We start from the raw sequence: 23633 nt of genomic DNA, 5'->3' as shown, positions 1-23633 counted from the left end.
TTTCTCCAAGGCTTTTGGGGCCTTTGGATTTGGAAGAATTGTGAAACAAGATTTGGAATATTTTATGGGCCCTAGTCTTAACTATGGAAATCTGGCAGACCTGGTAAGAAGGAATATGAGCATCGATGGGTTGGAGCTCCCCCGAGATCTGCTTTTTAGCACCAAAGATTATCAAGAAGATCGGCAGATGGGACATGAAGAAGAATTAAGAGCCTCGGACATAAGATCTCCAGGTTGATGGACTGTTGGAGGTTGATGGAACTGACGATAGGGGCCGAGACCGAGGAGGGGGGACGGTGGAAGAAAATTGGGAATTTAAAATGTATATATGGAGATTAAAAAAAAAAAAAATTATGAGAGTTGGAAAAATTGTGGAATGAAATTTTTATGACCTTAGGGGAAATGTCTTAAGAGACTAAATTCAAATATATTAAATTTAAGGAGAAGTAAGATTAAATAAAGTAAAAATGGAAGGCTAATTGGTGAAAGAAGAGAATGTAAAATTACAGTATATTGATGTAAATTATTAGGATAAAGAAGATTGGAAAAAAATTGAAGTTTATCTACAGAAACATTGTAAAATCCAGGAGTGTTGGAAGGATGTTGGAATGAAGTAAAGTGGTTTTAGCAGAAATGATATAAAGGATTAGGTAAAAATTGACTTTTTAATTGGTGAAAGATGAGAATGTAAAATTACAGTATATTAAGATAAATTATTAGGATAAAAACAAAGCTGGAAAGGATTTGCTGAAATACTTAATTGAACTAGAATACAAAAAAGGGAGGTGTGAGGAGGTCAAGGAAATAAGCAAGGGAAAGAAAGCTATGTAAAGGTTTGAGCTGTTTTTCTTTTTAACTGTTTGTATTTTTTCTGTTTTTCTTTTTTTCTGTTTTTTTTCTAATATTTTCTTTGTAATTTTTAAAATTTGAATAAATATTATTATTAAAAAAATAATAATAAAGAGAGACATTTCTCCAAGGCCACACCTCTCATCAGTCGTGCTCTGTACCCTCCTAGAATACTTTCCCAGCCAAAATGTGTCCTTGAACTCGGACCACCTTGGCTGTTAGGCCTGGAAGACCGGCTCTCTGCCTTGCAGGCCTTTCCCACCTGGCCTGTGATGGCAGTGCCATGACTGACTCCAACTACAAAAGCTGAGGCTGCTGAAGAGGCCAGAGACCATCTTGGCTGTCTCTTAGCGCCAACCCAGGTCACTGAGCCTGAGCTTCCACAGTCGCCTGCTTGCCATGAACCACCATTGGCAGGATTGGCAGCAACAACAGCTGATATGATCACATTTTTAATATTCTGTTGGGAGCTGCCCAGAGTGCCTGGGGAAATCCAGCCAGATGGGCGGGGTATCAATAAATTACTATTATTATTATTAGCTTATGATAATCTTTGATTCTCTTGTTAATTGTGCTGTTTTAAATGTGCATTTTACATCTGACAGCCTTTAGTAATATTTTATTTTGAAATGTTTTTTATATATGCTAATGCAACCGGTGAAGAGAGCCAGTGTGGTGTAGTGGTTAAGAGCGGTAGACTCGTAATCTGGTGAACCCGGTTCGCGTCTCCGCTCCTCCACCTGCAGCTGCTGGGTGACCTTGGGCCAGTCACACCTCTTTGAAGTCTCTCAGCCCCACTCACCTCCCAGAGTGTTTGTTGTGGGGGAGGAAGGGAAAGGAGATTGTTAGCCGCTTTGAGACTCCTGAAGGGGAGTGAAAGGCGGGATATCAAATCCAAACTCTTCTTCTTACCAACAAAAGTGATTTTACTTCTCATTACAGTGGTGCCCCGCAAGACGAATGCCTCGCAAGACAAAAAACTCGCTAGACGAAAGAGTTTTCCGTCTTTTGAGGTGCTTCGCAAGATGAATTTCCCTATGGGCTTGCTTCGCAAGACGAAAACGTCTTGCAAGTTCCCCCCCTTTTCTAAGCCGCTAATAGCGCTAATCTGCTAATCCGCTAATAGGGGTGCTTCGCAAGACGAAAAAACCGCAAGACGAAGAGACTCGCGGAACGAATTAATTTCGTCTTGCGAAGCACCACTGTACATTTCCTAAAATGTGGTGCAAGCACACTTGCAGTTAGAAATATGTGGCACTTAAGCCCATTATCCTTTTTGCGGAAGATACTGTTTCTTTTTTTTTTTTTTATAATAATTTTTATTCAATTTTTAAAACACATAATTACAAGATAAACACATCACGAAATACAAACAAACATAAACAAATCAAACATAAATAAATTCATAATCTTATTTTCTTGTAACTTCTTTCAATCGACTTCCCCTTACCTCCCTTTCGCTGCATCCTTATTTTAAAATTTTTTAGCAACCCTTTAGTCAATTTAGTTTCAACCTCAAAGTTTTCAGGAGTTTCAACCTCAAAGTTTTCAGGAGAAGAACGGCCCAATAAGCATTCTCAGCAGCCACAGAACACGAAGTATTCATAGGAAAATAAAACATATTGTTGCACATCTTATTTGTTCCGCTGCTTTCCTGCTGCAACCCCACACATTTTGTGTCCTTTGGAATGGCTGCGTTCTGTCAGTGTAAGGATAATGTTTTATTTTGCTGGTGAAAGGTGATTTAATAGCGATCCTTCCCTCATCTAGGTGGCATGAGGTGGGTAGGATCACACTGTTACTTTTTAATGTGAAATATACTTTTGTTATCTAGCTAATATTCTATTGGCTTCTAAATATAAAATGAACTCTGATCACCACAAGATGGTGCTGCACATTCTAGCTTGAATAATAAATTTACTATGTCCTATATTTTACCATCTGATTATTAGATTTACCCATAAGGTTTTCAGTGATAGTATATATACCAGCAAACTCTTTTGACATTTGTTAAGAAACTGATTAAGCAGCACAACTGTAAAGTTTTAACATTTGAGTTTTTTACATGGAGGGTTCCCCCCGCAATAGCTGTCTCTGTGAGACTCTCACATTTTCTAGTTGTCCTTAAATTATCTCACAAAATTTTGTTTCAATTAATAATTGTTATTGGCGCTCCACTTTTCAGCCCCCAAAGGCCCCCAGACCATCTTATAGATCGGTACAAACAATAAAGTCCTTGTCAACAGGCTAACAATCTAAAAATATAGGAAGAATTTTCTGCAAGAGATGTAGATGGAGCTGAAATCAAAGCATCTACTGGGTGACCTTGGGTGAAGCACTCACAGGGTTGTTGTGAGAGCAAAAGGGGGAGCAGAATCATGTCATTTATGCAGGGCCGGATTTAGGTTTGATGAGGCCCTAAGCTACTGAACGTAATGGGGCCCTTTATATGTCCAGCCGTCCTTTGTCAACAACAAATTGTCGCTGTTTTTTTGTGTTAAATATATGCTATATGGTAATTTATGGACCTAATACAGTAGGTATCTAAAGCCATTTGCACGTAACAAAATATGCATTTTATCAAAGTAATTGTTGAACTGAAATACAGTTAAGAAGAAGGATATTAATAGTGAAATACAATTAAGAAGTATATTAACAGTGAAATAATTATTGAGCTCTAACTGTATGTAGATTATATTTTAAATGTTTTTTTATCTTGTATTTTGGAAATGTACATCCAGGGTTTTTTTCCTTTAAATTTTTTGGGGGCCCACAACAAGCTATAGCTTGTTTAGCTTATATGTAAATCCGTCACTGCATTTATGCCATGGTGAGCTCCTTGTAGCAAAGTCAAGATGTAAATTTCATAAAATATGGAGTGTTGTAAGAGAGAACCTGCTGCTGCTGCTGTTGCTTGCTCGAAAGTGCAGTAATCTGGACCTCACCTTACCAAGCAAATGTTGCCATTGATTTGCGATTTACGACGTTCCCTTGCATGGGCATATTTTTTTTTTTTTTTTTTTGTTTAGTCGTGTCCGACTCTTTGTGACCCCATGGACCAGAGCACGCCAGGCACCCCTGTCTTCCACTGCCTCCCGCAGTTTGGTCAAACTCATGCTGGTAGCTTCAAGAACACTGTCCAACCATCTCGTCCTCTGTCCTCCCCTTCTCCTTGTGCCCTCCATCTTTCCCAACATCAGGGTCTTTTCCAGGGAGTCTTCTCTTCTCATGAGGTGGCCAAAGTATTGGAGCCTCAGCTTCACGATCTGTCCTTCCAGTGAGCACTCAGGGCTGATTTCCTTCAGAATGGAGAGGTTTGATCTTCTTGCAGTCCATGGGACTCTCAAGAGTCTCCTCCAGCACCAGAATTCAAAAGCATTAATTCTTCGGCAATCAGCCTTCTTTTATGGTCCAGCTCTCACTTCCATACATCACTACTGGGAAAACCATAGCTTTAACTATACGGACCTTTGTCGGCAAGGTGATGTCTCTGCTTTTTATGCATGGGCATAGCCAGGATTTATGTTGGGGGTGTGTGTGTGCAAGACACTCACATGCCACCATCCTCTGTCTGGCTCTGTCTAGCAGATTCGGGATGAAATGTTTTAAATTATTTCCTTTTGACCCCAAGTGCAAGGAACCAATCTGTCAAAACCTTTCTACAATTTCTACTTCTATTTTTTATTTGTTTACTGTATTTTGGGGGGCGGCAGCTGCTCCCCCCCCCGCCCCTACACCCTTGGTAAGGTAGGCGATGCTACCTTGCCAGTGCCAATCCAATATAAAAAACAAACAAACACAAGATTGCGGGAAAGCAGACTTTGCAGAGGAAGAGGAACAAAGCTGGCATCTCCGAGCTCTTTCCTGTAACCAGCCTTTTCTTGCAGAGGAATCTGCAGAGCGATTCAAATCTCAGCGCGAAATGAATCCACGGAGCGATGCATTTCCCGGGAGGAGCGAGGGGAGGACAAATCCCGCACTCCTCCCGCACCAACAGCAGTGTGAAAATAGTCACACGCCAGTTTCCCGGAAGAGGCTCCCAGCAAAGCACTAACCTTCCAAAACTCACGTGGCGTTTGCAGTCTGGGAGGGACAGTCACAGAAAGAAAGAAAAAGTTCCTGTTGTTGGAAGTCTTAGGTTTGTTTTGCCTCCGCGCTTTACAGATTTTGGCGCAGTTGCTGTCTGGTCGGATGCTGCAAACCAGAGATACTAGTATTGGTTAATAGCAAAATACCCTGAAGCTGCGCTGCTAGCCGACCAGGCTTGTTTCCAACATTGTAAGTAGACCACCAGTTAGTCTAGAATAGATACAGTTCTGTCTTAATTTTGGGGATTCGTGCGGCAGCCCCCCCCCAGCTTGGGTTTGCTGTATAATTTTACCCGATCATACATGCCGCGATCAAATAAGATAGAAGTACTTTAACAAAAGTCTCATTGTTTTCTTCCTTATACTGAAATCATTTCGAGCAAAATATGTTTTAAAAGCGAAAACAATCAGTGCAATCCTCTACAAGTCTACTCAAAAAGTAAGGCACACATTGTTCAGTGGAGCCTATTCCCTTATATAGGGATTTAGTACAGGGCACTGAGATAAAAGGGTAATTGGTATCAAAAAAGAGAAAACAATTATTTGATTTCCACGAGAAAGAGTGAATCTGTGTTAAATGTGTGTGTGTGTGTGGGGGGGGGAATACAAGCTGTCATTTTAATGTCAGTGGTGTCATGTGGGTGCAGCAAAAAACATCCACAAGGAGACCATTTTTAAACAATCGTCTGGAAGCATCTAGATTGCAACCTAAATTTGGCATTTAATCTATAACAATGGGAAGAATTTCATAACACAACTGCACTTGGTCAAGACGGGCTTGCTAGGCAGAATTGCATGGTGCAGATCGTAATTTATGACAGTGTTAACTACACATGTCCATGTCTGTACTGTATATGTACTCCCCAGAAAGGGTGTCCAATTTTAGCTTCCCAATGCACAGAGAGACAGGGATTTAAAGCCACAAAACAGTGCTTTCCCAACCTTTGATCTCTGGCTGTTTCTGGACTACATCTCCCATCATCCCTGACCACTGGGCTTGCTAGGTAGGGATGATGGAAGTTGTAGTCCAAAAACAGCCAGAGACCTACGTGGCGGTGTCATATGCTATGATTTGCATCCACAAGATTCGTGTGAATGTCAGCATGGAAACAAATGCTTTCATGTAGGGATTTTGTCCTGGGCTAAGGGATATCATGAAGTGACTGGAAGCGGTTCCTCCTGTTGAGAGAGAAGCAACACTTTGACATCACCATTGGAGAATGCAACCGGTACCTTGCCTGTTCTGTTGGAATTAAGGAGTATCCTTTTATTACAGGGGCGAAAATGACTTCTGGCAGAGCTGGATTGCGTCTGGCTGCTTGTTTGCTAAACATTTCAGAAGGAAGAAGAACGGACATTGTTGAGAAAGTAGCAAGAGCTGCAGTTCGTGAGGATAATGGTAAGAATAATGTAGATCTACTCCAAATCTGGGACGTGGGTGGCGCTGTGGGTTAAACCACAGAGTCTAGGACTTGCTGATCAGAAGGTCGGCGGTTCGAATCCTCGCGACGGGGTGAGCTCCCGTTGCTCGGTCACATGACCTGGAAGCTGTCTGCGGACAAAGGCCAGCTCCCTCAGCCAATAAAGCGAGGACCTAATATGCACTTTCTTTATAATTTCTCGTTTTAGAATATCTCAAGCATATATATATATATTTTTGTTTAGGATATCTCAAACGTGAAAATGCTTTTAAACCCTCAGGTTGCATATTAATGTCATCATCCTGCACCTAAAGGGTAAAGGTAAAGGGACCGCTGACCACTAGGTCCAGTCATGGCCAACTCTGGGGTTGCGGTGCTCATCTCGCTTTATTGGTCGAGGGAGCCGGCGTACAGCTTCCGGGTCATGTGGCCAGCATGACTAAGCCGCTTCTGGCGAACCAGAGCAGCTCACAGAAGCGCGTTTACCTTCCCGCCGGAGTGGTACCTATTTATCTACTTGCACTCTGATGTGCTTTCAAACTGCTAGGTGGGCAGGAGCAGGGACCGAGCAACGGGAGCTCACCCCGTCGTGGGGATTTGAACCACTGACCTTCTGATTGGCAAGTCCTAGGCTCTGTGGTTTAACCCACAGTGCCACCCGTGTCCCTTTCCTTTACCTTTACCTTACTCCAAATATACCTGGTCTAGCCAAAATTAAAACATCTGCAACCCAGTTCTAGGCACGTTTGCTTAGAATTCCACTGAACTCCTCTTTGGAACTTAAGCATGTGTGGAATAAGTTTGTCCAGATGGTTGAAACAAGAGATAAGGCCTTTCCTATAGTGGTGTGGAGGAGCCCTGTGGAATGCAGTTGGCTAGCCCCGCCCTCGGTATTGCCTGTGGAAGGAGCCCTATCCATCTTCATGTGCATAGGCCTCTGTCCGATGTGCGGCCAGTGTTTGTTTGAAGGGGACCAATGCCAGGGCAGAGAGTGCATATAGGTGTCAGGCGGCAGTAGTCAGCTCCCATGTCTGGTTTCCAGGAACGTACAAGACAAGGAAAAATTCTTACCATCTGCTTTTTATTCAGTATTTAGAGTTTGGATTTGGATTTGATATCCCGCTTTATCACTCCCCTAAGGAGTCTCAAAGCGGCTAACAATCTCCTTTCCCTTCCTCCCCCACAACAAACACTCTGTGAGGTGAGTGAGGCTGAGAGAAGTGTGACTTGCCCAAGGTCACCCAGCAGCTGCATGTGGAGAAGCAGGGAATCGAACCTGGTTCACCAGATTACGAGTCTACTGCTCTTAACCACTACACCACACTGGCTTTATTTACAGCGAGAGGCTTGGAACACAGCCTCTTGGGATAACAGCGTTGTTCCGAGTGACTCTCCACACTTCTTTTCTCCCACTTCCTCATTCGTCATTGTCACCTCCCCTACAGGTGGTGCTGAGGGCCTTCTGAGCCCTTTGCTCTCCTACTTTCAAGGCTTGCCGGATTCTGGGATAGGGGTGGTGTCTGGAATGCTTTCTAAAGACACTGTGTCCATCAGCTGTTGGCCCTCTGGTGCTTTCTCTTCCTTCTTTTCCCTCCTCTCCCATTATTTCCCAGCTTTCCCCCTCACCTGCCTCTGAGCTGTGACCTCCCTCAAACCCCTGTTATAATTCTGAACTGTCTCCTTCTTCTCTGGAAGGGTCAGGCTGGGGAGGGGGTCTCCACCATTCCTCCTCTGCCCAGTCCCTGATAATAGGACAGCCTGCCCTGGGATGCAAACCCTGATGGTGGAGGGAGTCTTATGTGAGCAGGATCCCCTTCAGACTGATGCTGACTGGATGTGACCTGTTCTTTCATGGGAGCCCCTCCATGCAGTCATACTTGAATGCCAAAAGTACTTAGGATAGATCCAAAACTGTGTATTGACAGAAAAGGGCAGACGTCAGTTAGCTGGAGTGAATAACTGCCGTATTTTTTGCTCTATAAGACGCACCAGACCATAAGATGCACCTAGTTTTTGGAGGAGGAAAACAAGAAAAAAAGTATTCTGAATCCCAGAAGCCAGAACAGCAAGAGGGATCTGGCTTCTGGGATAGCCTCTCGCTGTTCTGGCTTATGGGATAGCCGCATGCAGCCTCTCCTGGGCAGCGGGAAGAAGGCTCCCCTAAGAGTCACACTCCCTTTTAAGAGCGTGTGTGCGGCTCTTTAAAGGGAGCGCCGAGCAGAGCCTCCCACCTGCATTTGCTCCATAAGACGCACACACATTTCCCCTTACTTTTTAGGAGGGGAAAAGTGCGTCTTATAGAGCAAAAAATACAGTAGGTCATGCCAAAGCCTCTTTCTCCATTGTACCAGAAGCACAGCTCAGCTGCTTAGAGCATGGTACTGATAATGCCAAGGTTGCAGGTTCGATCCCTGTATGGGACAACTACACATTTCTGCATTCCAGGGGGGTGGACTAGATGAGCCTCAGGGTCCCTTTCAACTCTACAGTTCTATGATTATGATCAATGCAAGTGTGTTTATTATTTATTTATTATTTATTTATTATGATTTTCCATTGAATGGTTGTTTAACTGGTGGAGATCAAAATAATTTTTAAAACCTTCCTTATACCATGTCCGACTTATCTGTCCTTGTAGTCCAGCATTATCTGCTCTGGCTATCAGTGGCTCCCTAGGGTCTCAGTCTTTCCCATTACCTGCTACTTCAGGGTTGTTGATTCGGTAAGAAAATTGCACTCTGCACATTCTCAGAGGCACTTGAATGTACGTATTCCAAAATTAGCCGTCGTCCTGGAAACCGATGGTGTATCTAAGCCCCCTGGCACAAATGAAGCTTTGATGAGAAAACATTAGTTGAGCTTTCAAGCTTTCTGTTCTCACCCACCCAACCAAACATTGACGTTGATGTTCGTGAAGCTCTGAAGCCGTATGTTGGGTGTGTGTGTGTGAAGTATGTATAGAAAGTCCTGCCTCGGGGCAGGAGCTGAGACTAAACGACACTCTTGAGTCCCTTCCAGCCCTCTGGTTTTTATGATAGCTATGGTTTGGTCAGCCAATCATTTCTGAAGTCCTACCAAATGGCAGCCTTTGTGAAGTTTTTGGATATAGTTTGCATGAGCTGTGTTTGCACAAAAGAAGCCCATTGATCTGTGAATCACTGACTAACACATTCTAAAACTTCGGGGTGGCGTTTTTGTTTGTGTACTTGTAAGAGTTTTTTATCTTGGCATCTCTTTCAGGCTAAGTTCATTGTGTGAACAAACTTAGGGCAAACAGATGCAGAAGAGGACCAGCCCTCGCCCATTAATGAAGTTGCCAAGAATTGGGAATTTCAGCCAGTATGGTTTTCATAATGACAAGCCCTGGATTGTGTTGCCTATCTGTACTCTCTCAGACAGGGGTGGGGAACCTGTTGCCCCCCACATGTTGCTAGATGAAATATACTCAGAGTCGGGAGTGGATTTCATGCTCTTTATTCAGCTCATAGTGGTGAGGAGGAATATGTTTCCCCAAAGTATCCGCTTTATATACATTATTTACACAATGGGCTGCACGTGATTGGCTAATTCCAGAATTCTCCTGTATGCCAATCAGGTTGTGGATTCACTTCCATCTGGAGCTGGATTGGGTGGCTCCTGCAGACCAATCATACTGCTGCATTGTTCTAGAACCAATCAGACTGCTGCATTTTGGATCCTATTGTTCTAGGACCAATCAGACTGCTGCATTTTGGATCCTGTTCAACTCAGTACATAACACTAGACTACAATTCCCATCATCTCTGGCCACTGGCCATACTGACTGTAGCTGATGGGATCAATATCTTTAAGGCCACAGATTGCATTGAGCAAAACTGTTCAATATTTTTCTAATCTATCATTCTTGCACCGAAGTATGCTCCATTTAGCTTGATAGAACTTATTTTGCACTCAATGGATTTAGGATCAGAATGTACCTCTTCAAAACATAGCATGTGCTTAAGCTAAATTGGAAGCCTTTATTTGTTGTCTGAACCACAAGAATTGTTCCATTTTTTCCCTCCCCGTAGGCCAGGAGCATCTCCCTGCAACTGTGCTTAATATATTTTCTGACTATGACTATAACAGGTCCGTCATAACTATTGCAGCTCCATTTGACAGACTGGGTAAGTTTTAAACATATTTATTAAAATATCCCAGCTCACATTATTATTATTATTATTATTATTATTATTATTGGCCTTTGAATGTTGTGTTTTTGAATGCAAAGTTTGCAGTTGTATACATGTTTGCCTGAGAGTAAAACAGTACATTTTAAAACGCATTGTTTCTCTCAGAAAACATGCTCTGGTGTTTAGCTTCCTTGATAAATGAGGACTTTTTAAAAAAATCCTCAGCTGAAAAATTATATAAATACCAAGTACCAACACAAAGGCACATATTTCCAAAAAAGGGTGACATTTTAATCCCCTTGGTGGATGGTTGCACGAGAATCACAAACACAGAAAATTATGGTGTGACTGATCGTTTGTGACAAGAAGCTCTTGTCTGGAAGCTCTCTTAACCATTTTTGAAAATAAATAACATTCAACTAGATTTGAGAGGGATGTGTTGTGTAGATTTTTCCTTCAACACTGGTTTACAAGAGCCAGTTGCCCAATTAACACCACACTCCTAACCAGGTCTACTCAGAATTAAATTCTATTGAATTCAATGGGAACTTATTCCCAGGTAATTTGTGTTTGGACTGCAGCAAAGCTTACTTTTGAATTCAGGCTGTGTGGAGGAGGAGCAGAATAAAATATTCTTTCTTATCTTTTCTGCTAAGGACGTTCTGTAGGGATGTTTACAAAGTGAATCAAAAGCAGTCTTGTCAGACAAAGTTAGCAGGAGGATGTCAGGTGGCCATAATTAACACGGTTGTGTTCAGCACTTCACTAAAAAAATACACCCTTGTAGATTGTGATTCAATAGCAAACCCTCCAAGATACCAAGTGGGTTATTTTGTTAGTATATTTTAAAAGTGTGTTTGTTGCATATAATAAGAGCCCTGCTTCAAGGTGGGTAGATTTGTAAGAGTCGTAAGAGCTTCACATTTCTCCCAAAATTAGTGCTTTGTGTAAATAAGAAAGAGGGGTTACCTTATCACTGTTGCTAGAAACAGTCGCAAGGGGCGGGAGGGAGTTTGTCTATGCTCTTTCTTTGTGTGCGAATGTTTTAAATTAAAACACATTTGGGGCAAGAGTGGCTAAGATTTAGTTTTCCTTTTCAGATTTAGTTAATAATGGGTTTGATAAAGTTTCTTTCACCCTCTTTGTGTTTTGTTAGGCAGGTCTGTCGTTGCTGCCTGTGTGGAGGCTTTTGCTTCAATAGATATGGCGGAACATTCTGGAATCCACCCTTGCCTTGGCGCAGTAGACCTGGTGCCCATTTACCCGTTGTCGGGTGTCGATGTGGAAGAGTGCGGAACAGTGGCTCGAAGTAAGCAGAACCTGAACATCCAGCACAGGGAGGGGTAGCCAGTGTCGCAACCTCAATATGTGGTTGGTTGGACTCCAGTTCCCATCCTTCCCAGCCAGCATGGCCTTTGGTCAGGGATGATGAGAGTTGTAGTCTAGCAACAACTGGAGGGCCCCATCTTGGCTGCACAAGATCTGACCCAAGGATCCTTAATGTAGTCACTGATGGATGTTGGATTGTTCCTCTGTCAAAGCAGAGGCATCTCTCTAAATTAACTGGGGTAACTGTGCCCCTGAAGGACCAGGTGCGCAACCTGAGAGTCATTTTGGACTCACAGCTGTCCATGGAGGCGCAGGTTAATTCTGTGTCCAGGGAAGCTGTCTACCAGCTCCACCTGGTATGGAGGCTGAGACCCTACCTGCCTGCAGACTGTCTTGCCAGAGTGGTGCATGCTCTAGTTATCTCCTGCTTGGACTACTGCAATGCGCTCTATGTGGGGCTACCTTTGAAGGTGACCCGGAAACTGCAATTAATCCAGAATGCGGCAGCTAGATTGGTGACTGGGAGTGGCCGCCAAGACCACATAACACCAGTCCTGAGAGATCTGCATTGGCTCCCAGTACGTTTCCGAGCACAATTCAAAGTGTTGGTGCTGACCTTTAAAGCCCTAAACAGCCTCCGTCCTGTATACCTGAAGGAGTGTCTCCACCCCCATCGTTCAGCCCCCACTGAGGTCCAGCTCTGAGGGCCTTCTGGCGGTTCCCTCATTGCGAGAAGTGAGGTTACAGGGAACCAGACAGGGGGCCTTCTTGGTAGTGGTGCCCGCCCTGTGGAATGCCCTCCCTTCAGATGTGAAGGAAATAAGCAGCTATCTTCTCTTTAAAAGACATCTGAAGGCAGCCCTGTTTAGGGAAGTTTTTAATATTTAATGCTGTATTGTTTTTAACACATGATTAGAAGCCGCCCAGAGTGGCTGGGGAAACTCAGACAGATGGGCGGGGTATAAATAATAAATTATGATTATTTATTAATATTATTATTAGGGGTAGGGCGAGGTGGCACTCTGCAAATGTTCTTGGGATTCAAACTCCCGCCAACTCCAGCCAGCATGACCCATCGTCAGTGGTGATGGGAAGTCTAACAACAAGTGGAGGGGATGGCGTTGGCTAACCCCATTCTGAACCGTTTAGTGCAGCTGTTTAATATATACTCCAAAGCATGGTTGTACAGTTTACAACTGGAATGACAGCACAGCATTTTAGATAACCAATTGCCACCTTGCTCACATATTCACACTTTCTCAGATCTGTTGCCTGCTTGTGTGTTTGTTTAACACATTAAAATCCCACCCTTCGCAAGAAACACCAGGGAGGTTCACAGCAGTACAAATATATGTATATATATATGTTAAAAACAATATGTTAAAATATAGCCATCACAGTAAAAGCAGCCAATTCTACTAAAAGCTCTGCATTAATAACTAGCATATGCCTGGGTGCATTAGAAATGTTCTTATCATGCATCAAATCATGTAACAAAAAGGCAGAACTTGCCTTATTTTTGAAGGGAGATGAGGGTGCCCACATACTGGCTAAAAAGGTAAAGGGACCCCTGACCATTAGGTCCAGTCGCGACTGACTCTGGGGTTGCGGCGCTCATCTCGCTTTATTGGCCGAGGGAGCCGGCGTTTGTCCGCAGACAGCTTCCAGGTCATGTGGCCAGCATGACTAAGCTGCTTCTGGCGAACCAGAGCAGTGCACGGAAATGCCGTTTACCTTCCCGCTGGAGTGGTACCTATTTATCTACTTGCACTGGTGTGCTTTCGAACTGCTAGGTTGGCAGGAGCAGGGACCGAGCAACGGGAGCTCACCCTGTCACGGGGATTCGAACCACCGACCTTCTGATTGGCAAGTCCTAGGCTCTGTAGTTTAACCCACAGCACCACAAATGTCCCTCACATACTGGGTGCCATAATGGAAAAGGCTTTTCCTCTGGTTGTTTGTTTGTTTTCTATACCGCCCTTCATCCAAGGATCACAGGGAGGTTTACGAAAGGACAACACAAAATTACATACCATGATAACAAACAAAAACAGTAACCCCATATTTAAAGGTCCGTTTAAAAGGCCGTTGATCATTTCATTAGCTAAAGTCCTGGAAGAAGAGGAATGTTTTTGCCTGGCGCCTAAGGATACGAGCCTCTTCTTTTGCAAGATAGATCTCAGCAGGCCACCAGCTAGGCCCCCATCTTCTTTCAGGTACCCAGGTCTCATGTTGTTTAGGGTTTCTTAGGTTGACACGAGAACCTTGAACTTGGCTTGATGGCAAATTTGTAGCCACTGCAGTTTTTTCAAAAGTGGCATTATATGTATAAAGTAGGCAGCCCCAGTCTACAGCCTAGCTGCTCTCTTAGTCTTTCTTGTTGTGTTTCTTCTCGCTCGGGGTCACCAGCATGGTGCCCATATGCCTTACACTACCTCCTCTGGCGCTTGCGAAAAATGCCAGTAATGATTCCCTCCAAAACCCACAATGCGCAACAGACTCTTTGCTTTTCCTGCTCAGTTTTTGTTGGCGCTGGCAAGGGCCTCAACTACATTGAACATGCTTCCTCAAACCTGCCCATGTTTCGTTGGAGGCCAGGATTGGACAATCATCGCTGCCTCTTCCATTCTGAACAGAGGAGAGGTGCTTCCCTGCCCCGTCCGTTAGTGTGGGGCATGCCCAGACCTGCTCATCCTGTCTCTTTTTTCTGTTTTTTTTAATAGATGTAGCATCAGTTTTGTGCTACACCACATCCCCTTGACCGCCATTTTGTGTTCCATCATGTTCCCACGGCAGCCATTTTGTGATTGCACCCACATCGCTCCTTCAAAATTCCAGAGTACCCTCTGGCCCCCACAGGCTGCCACCCCTGTTCTAGCTGTTGTACTTCCCTTCTGTTCCTCTCTTCCCTCAGATATAGCAGAGACCCTGGTCTGCCGTGTTCCCGAATGCAGCATATTTCTTTTTGGGCAAGCTCATCTCCCAGAGAAGCAAAGTCTGGTTCAAAGAAGAAAACAACTGGGATGGTTTAACCGCAGAGCTTTCAACGCAGCCACTGTTATCCCTGATATAGGACTGTCGCCTACCTTAAAACACGGTTTAACAGGTATGAAATGATGGCAGTGTTCATTGTTGCTGTTTTTTGTCATGGGTACAAGGCAATCAATGTCTCTAGGACTTCACAGAGGAATATAGCCCACTCCCTAGTGGTCTGTGCCCCAAGGAGCTTACATATAAATATTGAGAATGGGAGAGAATGCAGATAAGAGACAGGTGAGTGTCATAGCTGTCAACTGTCCCTTATTTGGCGGGAAAGTCCCTTATCCCAGCGCCGTGTCCCGCTGCTGTCCCTTATTGATGATGTCCCTTAAATTTCCCGGGTTTCAAAGGAAGCAGCTCCTCTCCCTCCCTCCCTGCCGGCCAGGGAGGAGGGAGGCTCCAACTGGGTTGCTTGGCTGCGTTGCTCACCCAATAAGGAGTCTAAGAATGACTGGGGGGGTGGAGCTTGCATGCCTTGTGCCGATCAAATTGACCGTGTTGCCTGGGGACTCGCTTTTGCTCAGCGCTTCCCAGCGGAGAGGTGACGGTGGTTTTCCTTGCTGCATCCCCTTTGCCGGGTTGCTGCACTGTGGGAACCACCGCTTGAGGCTTCGTTTGGCTGCTGGCTGGGCTTTCTGCCTTTGGCTCAGAGAGGCTCAGAAGTTGAACATACCTGTGCTAGGAAAATCCCTTATTTTGGCTGCTGGTCCCTTATTTTCAAAACTGTAAGTTGACAGCTATGGTGAGTGTACCAAAAATTGAGAGAGGGAAGATAGGAAGACTAATAAGTGATTAAAGTTGCATAGGCTTGCTGCCCTGTCTTTGCTTACTTGGAGCGTCACAGAGTTCATTAGAACTTATTCCCAAGCCAATTGCACTTGTAGGACTGAAGGCTTAGGCTTTTGAGATGGGGCTGGGGAATAAAGTGTCATTCAAAAGGACTGGGGAGAGGACAACTTGTGGGGGTGTTGAGGAAGAGAAAGCACCAAGAAGCAACAGGAAATGCATAGAGCTATTTAAGAGCAGAAGACCTTGAGGCACCTGGCAGCTTTTTGCTCTTAATTTGATGTAGGCTGTAATAAATAATAATAATAATAATAATAATAATAATAATAATAATAATAATAATATTTTATTTATATCCTGCCCTCCCCAGCCGAAGCCGGGCTCAGAACGGCTAACAACAGTAAAATAATACAGCATTCTAAAATCAGTTTATTATAAAATCAGTTCAAATCAAATTAATGGCAACCATTAATGGTCACAAATCAATTAATCTATTCCAGTGTAAACAATATTTTGTGTTGTATCCCTTTAGGTAACTCCAGAACCTTCTTGAAGTCTACGAAGGTTTTGGCTTCCCCACGCAGGCTATTTTTTGAAAAATAAACCAATAAATGATTGTCTCTTATAACAGGGGTGGAGGAATTGTGACCCCTAGAGATGTTGTTGGACTCCAACTCCCATCATCAATAACCATGGGCTGTCTTCACTGGGAACTGATGGGAACTGGAATCCCACAGTATTTGGAGGGTCACGGTTTCCCTATCGCTGTCTTATAAGATGCATTTTGAGCGTTGTGTATCTTAAGTCCCTGTGTAAAGGTGTGAGACCTGGAAGGGCATTACCAAATGGGGCAACAACTACAAAAATCCCAGAATTCCTGGAGTGGCTAAAGAACTCTCTTTTGGTCTCCGCTGTATTTTGTTGTTTAGTCATTTAGTCGTGTCCGACTCTTCGTGACCCCCTGGACCAGAGCACGCCAGGCACTCCTGTCTTCCACTGCCTCCCGCAGTTTGGTCAAACTCATGCTGGTAGCTTCCAGAACACTGTCCAACCATCTCGTCCTCTGTCGTCCCCTTCTCCTTGTGCCCTCCATCTTTCCCAACATCAGGGTCTTTTCCAGGGAGTCTTCTCTTCTCATGAGGTGGCCAAAGTATTGGATCCTCAGCTTCAGGATCTGTCCTTCCAATGAGCACTCAGGGCTGATTTCCTTCAGAATGGATAGGTTTGATCTTCTTGCAGTCCATGGGACTTTCAAGAGTCTCCTCCAGCACCATAATTCAAAAGCATCAATTCTTCGGCGATCAGCCTTCTTTATGGTCCAGCTCTCACTTCCATACATCACTACTGGGAAAACCATGGACTTTACTATACGGACCTTTGTTGGCAAGGTGATGTCTCTGCTTTTTAAGATGCTGTCTAGGTTTGCCATCGCCTTTCTCCCAAGGAGCAGGCGTCTTTTAATTTTGTGGCTGCTGTCACCATCTGCAGTGATCAGTGGCGTAGCGTGGGGGGTGCAGGGGGGGCCGGCCGCACCGGGCGCAACATCTGGGGTTAGGGCAAATCCACGGATTAGGGGGCGCAAATCCACGGGTTAGGGGGCGCAAATTACTTGCCTTGCCCCGGGTGCTGACAGCCCACGCTACGCCACTGGCAGTGATCATGGAGCCCAAGAAAGTAAAATCTCTCACTGCCTCCATTTCTTCCCCTTCTATTTGCCAGGAGGTGATGGGACCAGTGGCCATGATCTTCGTTTTTTTTGATGTTGAGCTTCAAACCATATTTTGCGCTCTCCTCTTTCACCCTCATTAACAACATTAATTGTCAGCAATAATAGGGGGTTAAATCACCTGACTTCTCAGTTTCCATGTGAGTTTACAATTGGTCATCATGCGGTCAATAGCAGTCAATTATAGCTGTTCTTGAGCATTTGTGTACCATTGATTTCTTTTCTTTTCTTTTTAAGCTGCACGATATCAATTGGGCTTGTTTCGTACCCTGGATTGTGCCCAGTAAACTATTTCAAATGTTTTGAAAGGAAGACGGATGAGGCATTGCTACAATCCATTGAAGAGAATTGATTAAATATTTAATATAGAATGGGGAGGGGGGGTAGATATCAAGAGAATAACAGTAATTATTCTCCTATTGACCCACTTAGAATTAACTTACTTAAAAAACGCTCTGCATAAAACAAAGCTCCTTATGTACTTTGATTGAATAATCCATTTTTTTAAAAAAAAATCCTGTTACTTCAGACGTCATTCTGCCGCAAGAATCCTTAAACCAGTTATTATTGCCAGCGCTGTCACACACATACTGCATTTGCGTTTGTGAGAAAGGGACACACACCAGATGTTAATTAGTGCATTTGTTTTTATTTTCCCTCTACCTCAACAATTTGGCCTTGAGGGTTTGTGTTTTTTTGGTTTTCTTTTGCTGTAAAGATCTTTGTTTCTATCCAGGCTCTGGCTCATAAACTACAAAGACAATGAGTCAGAACTCCAAGGAGGAAAGGAAAAGAAAAGACCTCGGAGAAATATTAAACTTTCACACTCTTTTCTTCATCATGAACAATTTGCAATGATGATTTATCCCAGGTGGAGTTTCTCCCCTTCCTTCTTTCATGTTGCTTACGAAGAGGCAGATATAAAACTGCTTTTCACTGGGGAATAGGTCTTGAGTGCAGTACCTTTGATTTATTTACTGGATTCACCACTGGCTGACTTCTATTTGCACCGAGGTAGCTCAGCGTGAGAAACAGACTTTGCTCTGCAACTTCCCTTCTCCTGGAATACTCTTCCAGAGCATTTATGTAAAAGCTTGGGAACTGCGGGCCTGGGGGGGCGGCATATGCCCTCCTCCAGACCTTTATTTGCAGTCCTGGGAAGTCTCTCTAGGCCATAAAACTCGCCAGGCCTGGTTTGGACTCTCCTTGGGTCTGCTGGATCCAACTACAGTCATACTTTGGTTGCCGAACGCCTTGGAACTCGTACACTCGAAAGCCAGAAGTGGCTGTTTCAGTTTTCGAACCATTTTCGGAATCCAAACGTCCAGCGCGACTTCTGCGGCTTCTGATTGGCTGCAGGACGCTCCTGCAGCCAATCGGAAGCCGTGTCTTGGTTTTTGAGCGGTTCCGGGTGTTGAATGGACTCCTGGAACGCATTCTGAAGGACCAGGTGCACAGCCTGGGAGTCGTTTTGGACTCACAGCTGTCCATGGAGGTTCAGGTCAATTCTGTATCCAGGGCAGCTGTCTACCAACTCCACCTGGTATGCAGGCTGAGACCCTACCTGCCTGCGGACTGTCTCGCCAGAGTGGTGAATTCTCTAGTTATCTCCCGCTTGGACTACTGCAATGCGCTCTACGTGGGGCTACCTTTGAAGGTGACTCGGAAACTACAACTAATCCAGAATGCGGCAGCTAGACTGGTGACTGGGGGCGGCCACTGAGACCACATAACACCGGTCTTGAAAGACCTACATTGGCTCCCAGTACGTTTCCAAGCACAATTCAAAGTGCTGGTGTTGACCTTTAAAGCCCTAAACGGCCTCGGCCCAGTATACCTGAAGGAGCGTCTCCACCCCCATCATTCTGCCCAGACGCTGAGGTCCAGCGCCGAGGGCCTTCTGGTGGTTCCCTCATTGCAAGAAGCAAAGCTACAGGGAACCAGGCAGAGGGCCTTCTCGGTAGTGGTGCCTGCCCTGTGGAACGCCCTTCCAGCAGATGTCAAAGCGATAAATAACTACCTGACATTCAGAAGACATCTTAAGGCAGCCCTGATCAGGGAAGTTTTTAATCTGTGATATTTTACTGTATTTTTGGTTTCTATGGAAGCCGCCCAGAGTGGCTGGGGAAACCTTGTTCGAGAACCAAGGTACGACTGTACTACTCTCTGCCTCCTGATAAAGAATACTGAATATTGCCTGGTGTATAAATGAAGGATTAGCCAAAGTCCTTTTCCGAGGCTTAGAAACTACTCGACCGTATCTGAAGAATAGATGCAGAAGCCAAACCAGCCTAACAACCTGTGCTGGTCCCGAGGGTTAAACGTGCGGCAAGGTCTGAGTCCAGTCCAAGGTCAAGGGTGAGGTATGGAGGCTGTCTGTCAAAGCTGAAGAGGGGTCCAAGGCAGGGAGTCGGGTGAGGTCAGGAACTCTGGCAGAAGAGCAGGACAGGGTGCAGGCAGGAACAGGCTACCAACAATGTTGCTCCTGCAACCTGGGACTGGGGCTGGCTGGCTTTTATCTGCCCCAAGGCATAGGGCGGCCCCGATCCTCTGGTGACTTGCCTCTCCTGGCCTGGAGGCGAGCACTCCTCCTGCGGGAACTTAGTTCCCTCCGCCTCTCTGCCCTGAGCCTCTGCAGCTCAGGAGAGGCTGGAGGGTTACTGGACCCAGAGGCAACCTCAGCTTCCTCTGACGGGGCTGGGAGAGGAGCACCTGCAGGCATTGGGTCCTCCATCACCTCAGGAGCCAGAGCAGACTCAGCTGGTGCCTGCACCTGAGGATCCAGCACAGGTGAGGACCCTTCAGGCTCAGGCCCCAGCCCCGGCTCAGCTGGTTCTGGAGGTGGGGACTCCTGTGCAGGCTGGGATTCCTCAGGTTCAGCCTCCGAGTCTGAATCCCAGGCCATCACATAACCATTAATTCTGACTCGCACCGGTGGCTCATTTTCTGATCATTTCAGGGGTCGGGGCCAGCCCTTACGTGATGAATTGCAACGTGACTGTCGACACACAAGACTTGACTACGGCCAAGGCGATCGCAGGCTCCGTCCGGGGCAGTAGTGCCGGAGGCCTGAAGGGCGTGCAGTCGATGGCTTTCCCACACAACGGGCAAATCGAAATAGCGTGCAACGTGGAAAGCTTTGACGAGCATGACACCAGCTGGGCCACGGGCGACAGGTCAGGATATGTTTCCTACAGCCTTCTCGGGAGAACGTATCACTACGTGTCGCCTTGGCTGATAGAGGCGTCCATTAAGAAGTCAGCCAGAGACCGCGGAGTAAACACTGTTGGGACCGCGCTGGTTGGGTTTACGCCAGAGGAATGCGCACGATGCGCTGCCTACGCATTGACAAGCGGTGTCCATGAATTCTGGAGGATGCGGGGCAGCGTTTTCATGTGATAGCCTTGCTGTTTGCTGGCTTTAAATCGGGGTGGAGAGCCTCAGATCTGGGAGTCACACCCTCTCCCCAGACAGACTCTTGCCCCACTCAGTGACCCTCAAATGTTTTTGCCTGGCTGGAGCGCATCATTGAACTCTGACCCTGCTTCTGGCTTGCCTGTAGGAAGGATGGAAAGGGTTGTGTCAGATTGTGTGTGAATTAGCCTACTGTACAAAGGTAAAAAATCACACTAATTGCTGTGCCCGGTTTTACCTCTGGCGCTGCCCACCCCTGTTATGAAACTCCCAGAAACCGGCCGTCAGGCTGAAATACCGTTCCTGATCACTGTTTAAAATTCTTCTCCTTGCTAATTCCAAGGCAGCCTTTGGGGGCCAGGAGACTAATGCAAGGTAGAAATAAATTTACATACTTTATCGTCACTTGTACAACTTGTATACAGTGAGATTACACAAGCACTCCCCACTCAGCTCTCTTAGTCTTAATCCCCCTCGTTTACTGACGCACACCCACCAAACCCGAAAGTCAGTCGCCCTGTTGTTATCTTTTCATTCACCACCTAACAGCCCACAGATAGAAGCTGTTCTTTACCCTGTTGGTGCGACTAATCATGCTTCTATATCTTCTGCCTGAGGGCGAGAGATCAAGAAAGTGCCGGCCAGGGAGTGAATCATCCCTGAGAATTTTCCTCACTCTCCAGAGGCAACGTTCTTCCGCGATGTCATCCAGCGGATTCACGGGACAGCCCATAATATCTTGTGCTGTATTCACTGCCCTCTGTAGGCACTTCCTATCAGTTGATGTCTAACCAGCGTACCACACCGTGATGCAGTATGAAAGGACACTTTATATGTGCATTTATGTAGAGTGTATCCAACTAACACTTTGCCCAGAATTGGGACATCCTGGATTAGGCCAGAAGTTCATCCTTTTTTCACAGTGGCCAACCAGATGCTTATGGGAAGTCTGTAAGCAGGACTTGAATGCAACAGTCCTCATTTGTGATTTCCAGTGAATGGTGTTCTAAGGCGTACGACCTCCGAGAGTGTTACGTACTAAGCTTGGATCCTAGAACAAAAGGCAGGTAGGATCCTGGAAGGCAGCAACCTGATTGGACTGCAGGAGCAGCCCAATCAGGCTCCAGGAGGAAGTGAATCAGCAACCTGATTGGCCTGTAGGAACAGTCCAATCAGGCTTCAGGAGGGGAGTTGAATCAGCCAATCACGTGGGACCCATTGTGTAAATAATGTATATATAAAGGTAAAAGGACCCCTGACCATTAGTTCCAGTCATGACCGACTCTGGGGTTGCGGCGCTCATCTCGCTTTATTGGCCGAGGGAGCCGGCATTTGTCCGCAGACAGGTTCCGGGTCATGTGGCCAGCATGACTAAGCCGCTTCTGACGAACCAGAGCAGCGCACAGAAACACCGTTTACTTTCCCGCCAGAGTGGTACCTATTTATCTACTTGCAGTGGTGTGCTTTTGAACTGCTAGGTTGGCAGGAGCAGGGACCGAGCAACGGGAGCTCACCCTGTGGCGGGGATTCAAACCACCAACCTTCTGATCGGCAAGTCCTAGGCTCTGTGGTTTAACCCACAGCGCCACCCGTGTCCCAATGTAGATATAGCCAGAGGTTTTTGGGGAAAGCACTCATTCACTGTTTGCCATGAGCTGAAATAAAGAACATGAAATCAACGCTCAATTCTGAGTATATTTCAGAGACACTAGGAAAAGCAGAAAAACATATGTGATTTGGAAAGTTGCCCCAAAACCTAGCTAGTGGTTCCAGCACAATCACAAGTTCTCGATTCTCCAGGAGCAATGGGTGGCAAAGGGATGGACTCCAGAGGGTCTTGGCTGGAACCTCAGTGGGCCAGATGGGGAGGCTTCGCAGATTGGAGCTGGCCATAGGGTGGCAGTTCCCTCACCCCTGTCCTAGAGCCTCGCTCCTCCCTTTCTTCTTGTGCCCCATCCATGCCAAAGAGGCTGCATGGGAGCCAGCTTGATGCCCTCCACATTTCATTGTACCACAGCTCCCATCATCCCTGACCATATTGGCTAGAGCTGATGCAATCTGGTCTCCCGACGGCAAGTGGAGCACCAAAGTATCTCCCTGGAGGTTAATCTTGGTTTATCACGTCCCCCTTGGGAGGCTGTTGCGTTGATAGCGATAAAAACCAAGAGCAAGCAAGAATCCCTGGTATAATTATTGGGGGAAATGGCTCGCGCTTCCATGATGCCCTCTCTAGGGTGCTTCCCTTTAGAGCTACCTATCATCCAATAATAGAAGATTTGCCTTTGCATTTCAGAAGCTATTTAAGGCAGTGGCCGTAATGTGAACCGGCAAATCCCACAAATTACCTATTTGATGTGTGCAAAATTGACTATTAATGCAAGATGCGGTGGTGACTCGGAGGCGTTTGACGTATTCCGGGAGGATAACAAGGCTAAACGTGGAAGCAATTGCCTGTTTTTGGCACCTTAGGTTTTGCATCATCTCCACCAGAGGGCAGCAATTGCAAATCCTCCCTTTAAAATGACAGTTTTTGCTATTTTGCTTTCCTCTTGTTTTGCCATCCAGCGGCTAAGGGGAGGACTGCTCAGCAAGGAAAGTTTTATAGTGCACGTGCTCAAGGATGAGCTATTGACATGCAAATGTTATTGCGTAGTTTCCAGTCTTGGTGTCGGGTAGTGGCTGCCGTTCATTAAAAAGGAAGAAGTGAGTTTCTGTGTATGTGTTATGGACTACATTTGGGCTGCTCGAATGTTAGCATGCCTCGTTGTGTGGTGGCATGAATGAACACCCAGGAAAAATCCTGGTTCAAATCTCACTTATCATAGAATTG

At 45.6% G+C, this 23633-nt stretch overlaps 1 protein-coding gene across 2 annotated transcripts; it reads left to right on the top strand.

Moving 5' to 3' along the window:
• The first annotated feature begins 4910 nt into the window (after positions 1 to 4910).
• FTCDNL1 (formiminotransferase cyclodeaminase N-terminal like) lies at positions 4911 to 21002 on the top strand. 2 transcript variants are annotated; one of them, XM_081849290.1, is made up of 6 exons: positions 4911 to 5127; positions 6214 to 6336; positions 10408 to 10503; positions 11666 to 11818; positions 14753 to 14944; positions 20349 to 21002. In XM_081849290.1, exons 2-6 carry the CDS (start codon positions 6222 to 6224, stop codon positions 20786 to 20788), a joined length of 996 nt encoding a protein of 331 aa, XP_081705416.1. In that variant the 5' UTR covers positions 4911 to 5127; positions 6214 to 6221; the 3' UTR covers positions 20789 to 21002. The 2 variants fall into 2 exon arrangements, with proteins under 2 accessions (XP_081705416.1, XP_081705417.1); XM_081849291.1 differs by having other exon boundaries at positions 4972 to 4987.
• Positions 21003 to 23633: the final 2631 nt, after the last annotated feature.

The sequence above is a fragment of the Podarcis erhardii genome (assembly GCF_964252035.2).
Source record: "Podarcis erhardii genome assembly, chromosome: 1".
In the NCBI taxonomy this organism is placed as follows: domain Eukaryota; kingdom Metazoa; phylum Chordata; class Lepidosauria; order Squamata; family Lacertidae; genus Podarcis; species Podarcis erhardii.
Note: the sequence above shows the minus strand (reverse complement) of the source record. Positions and strands in the feature narration are given on the sequence as shown.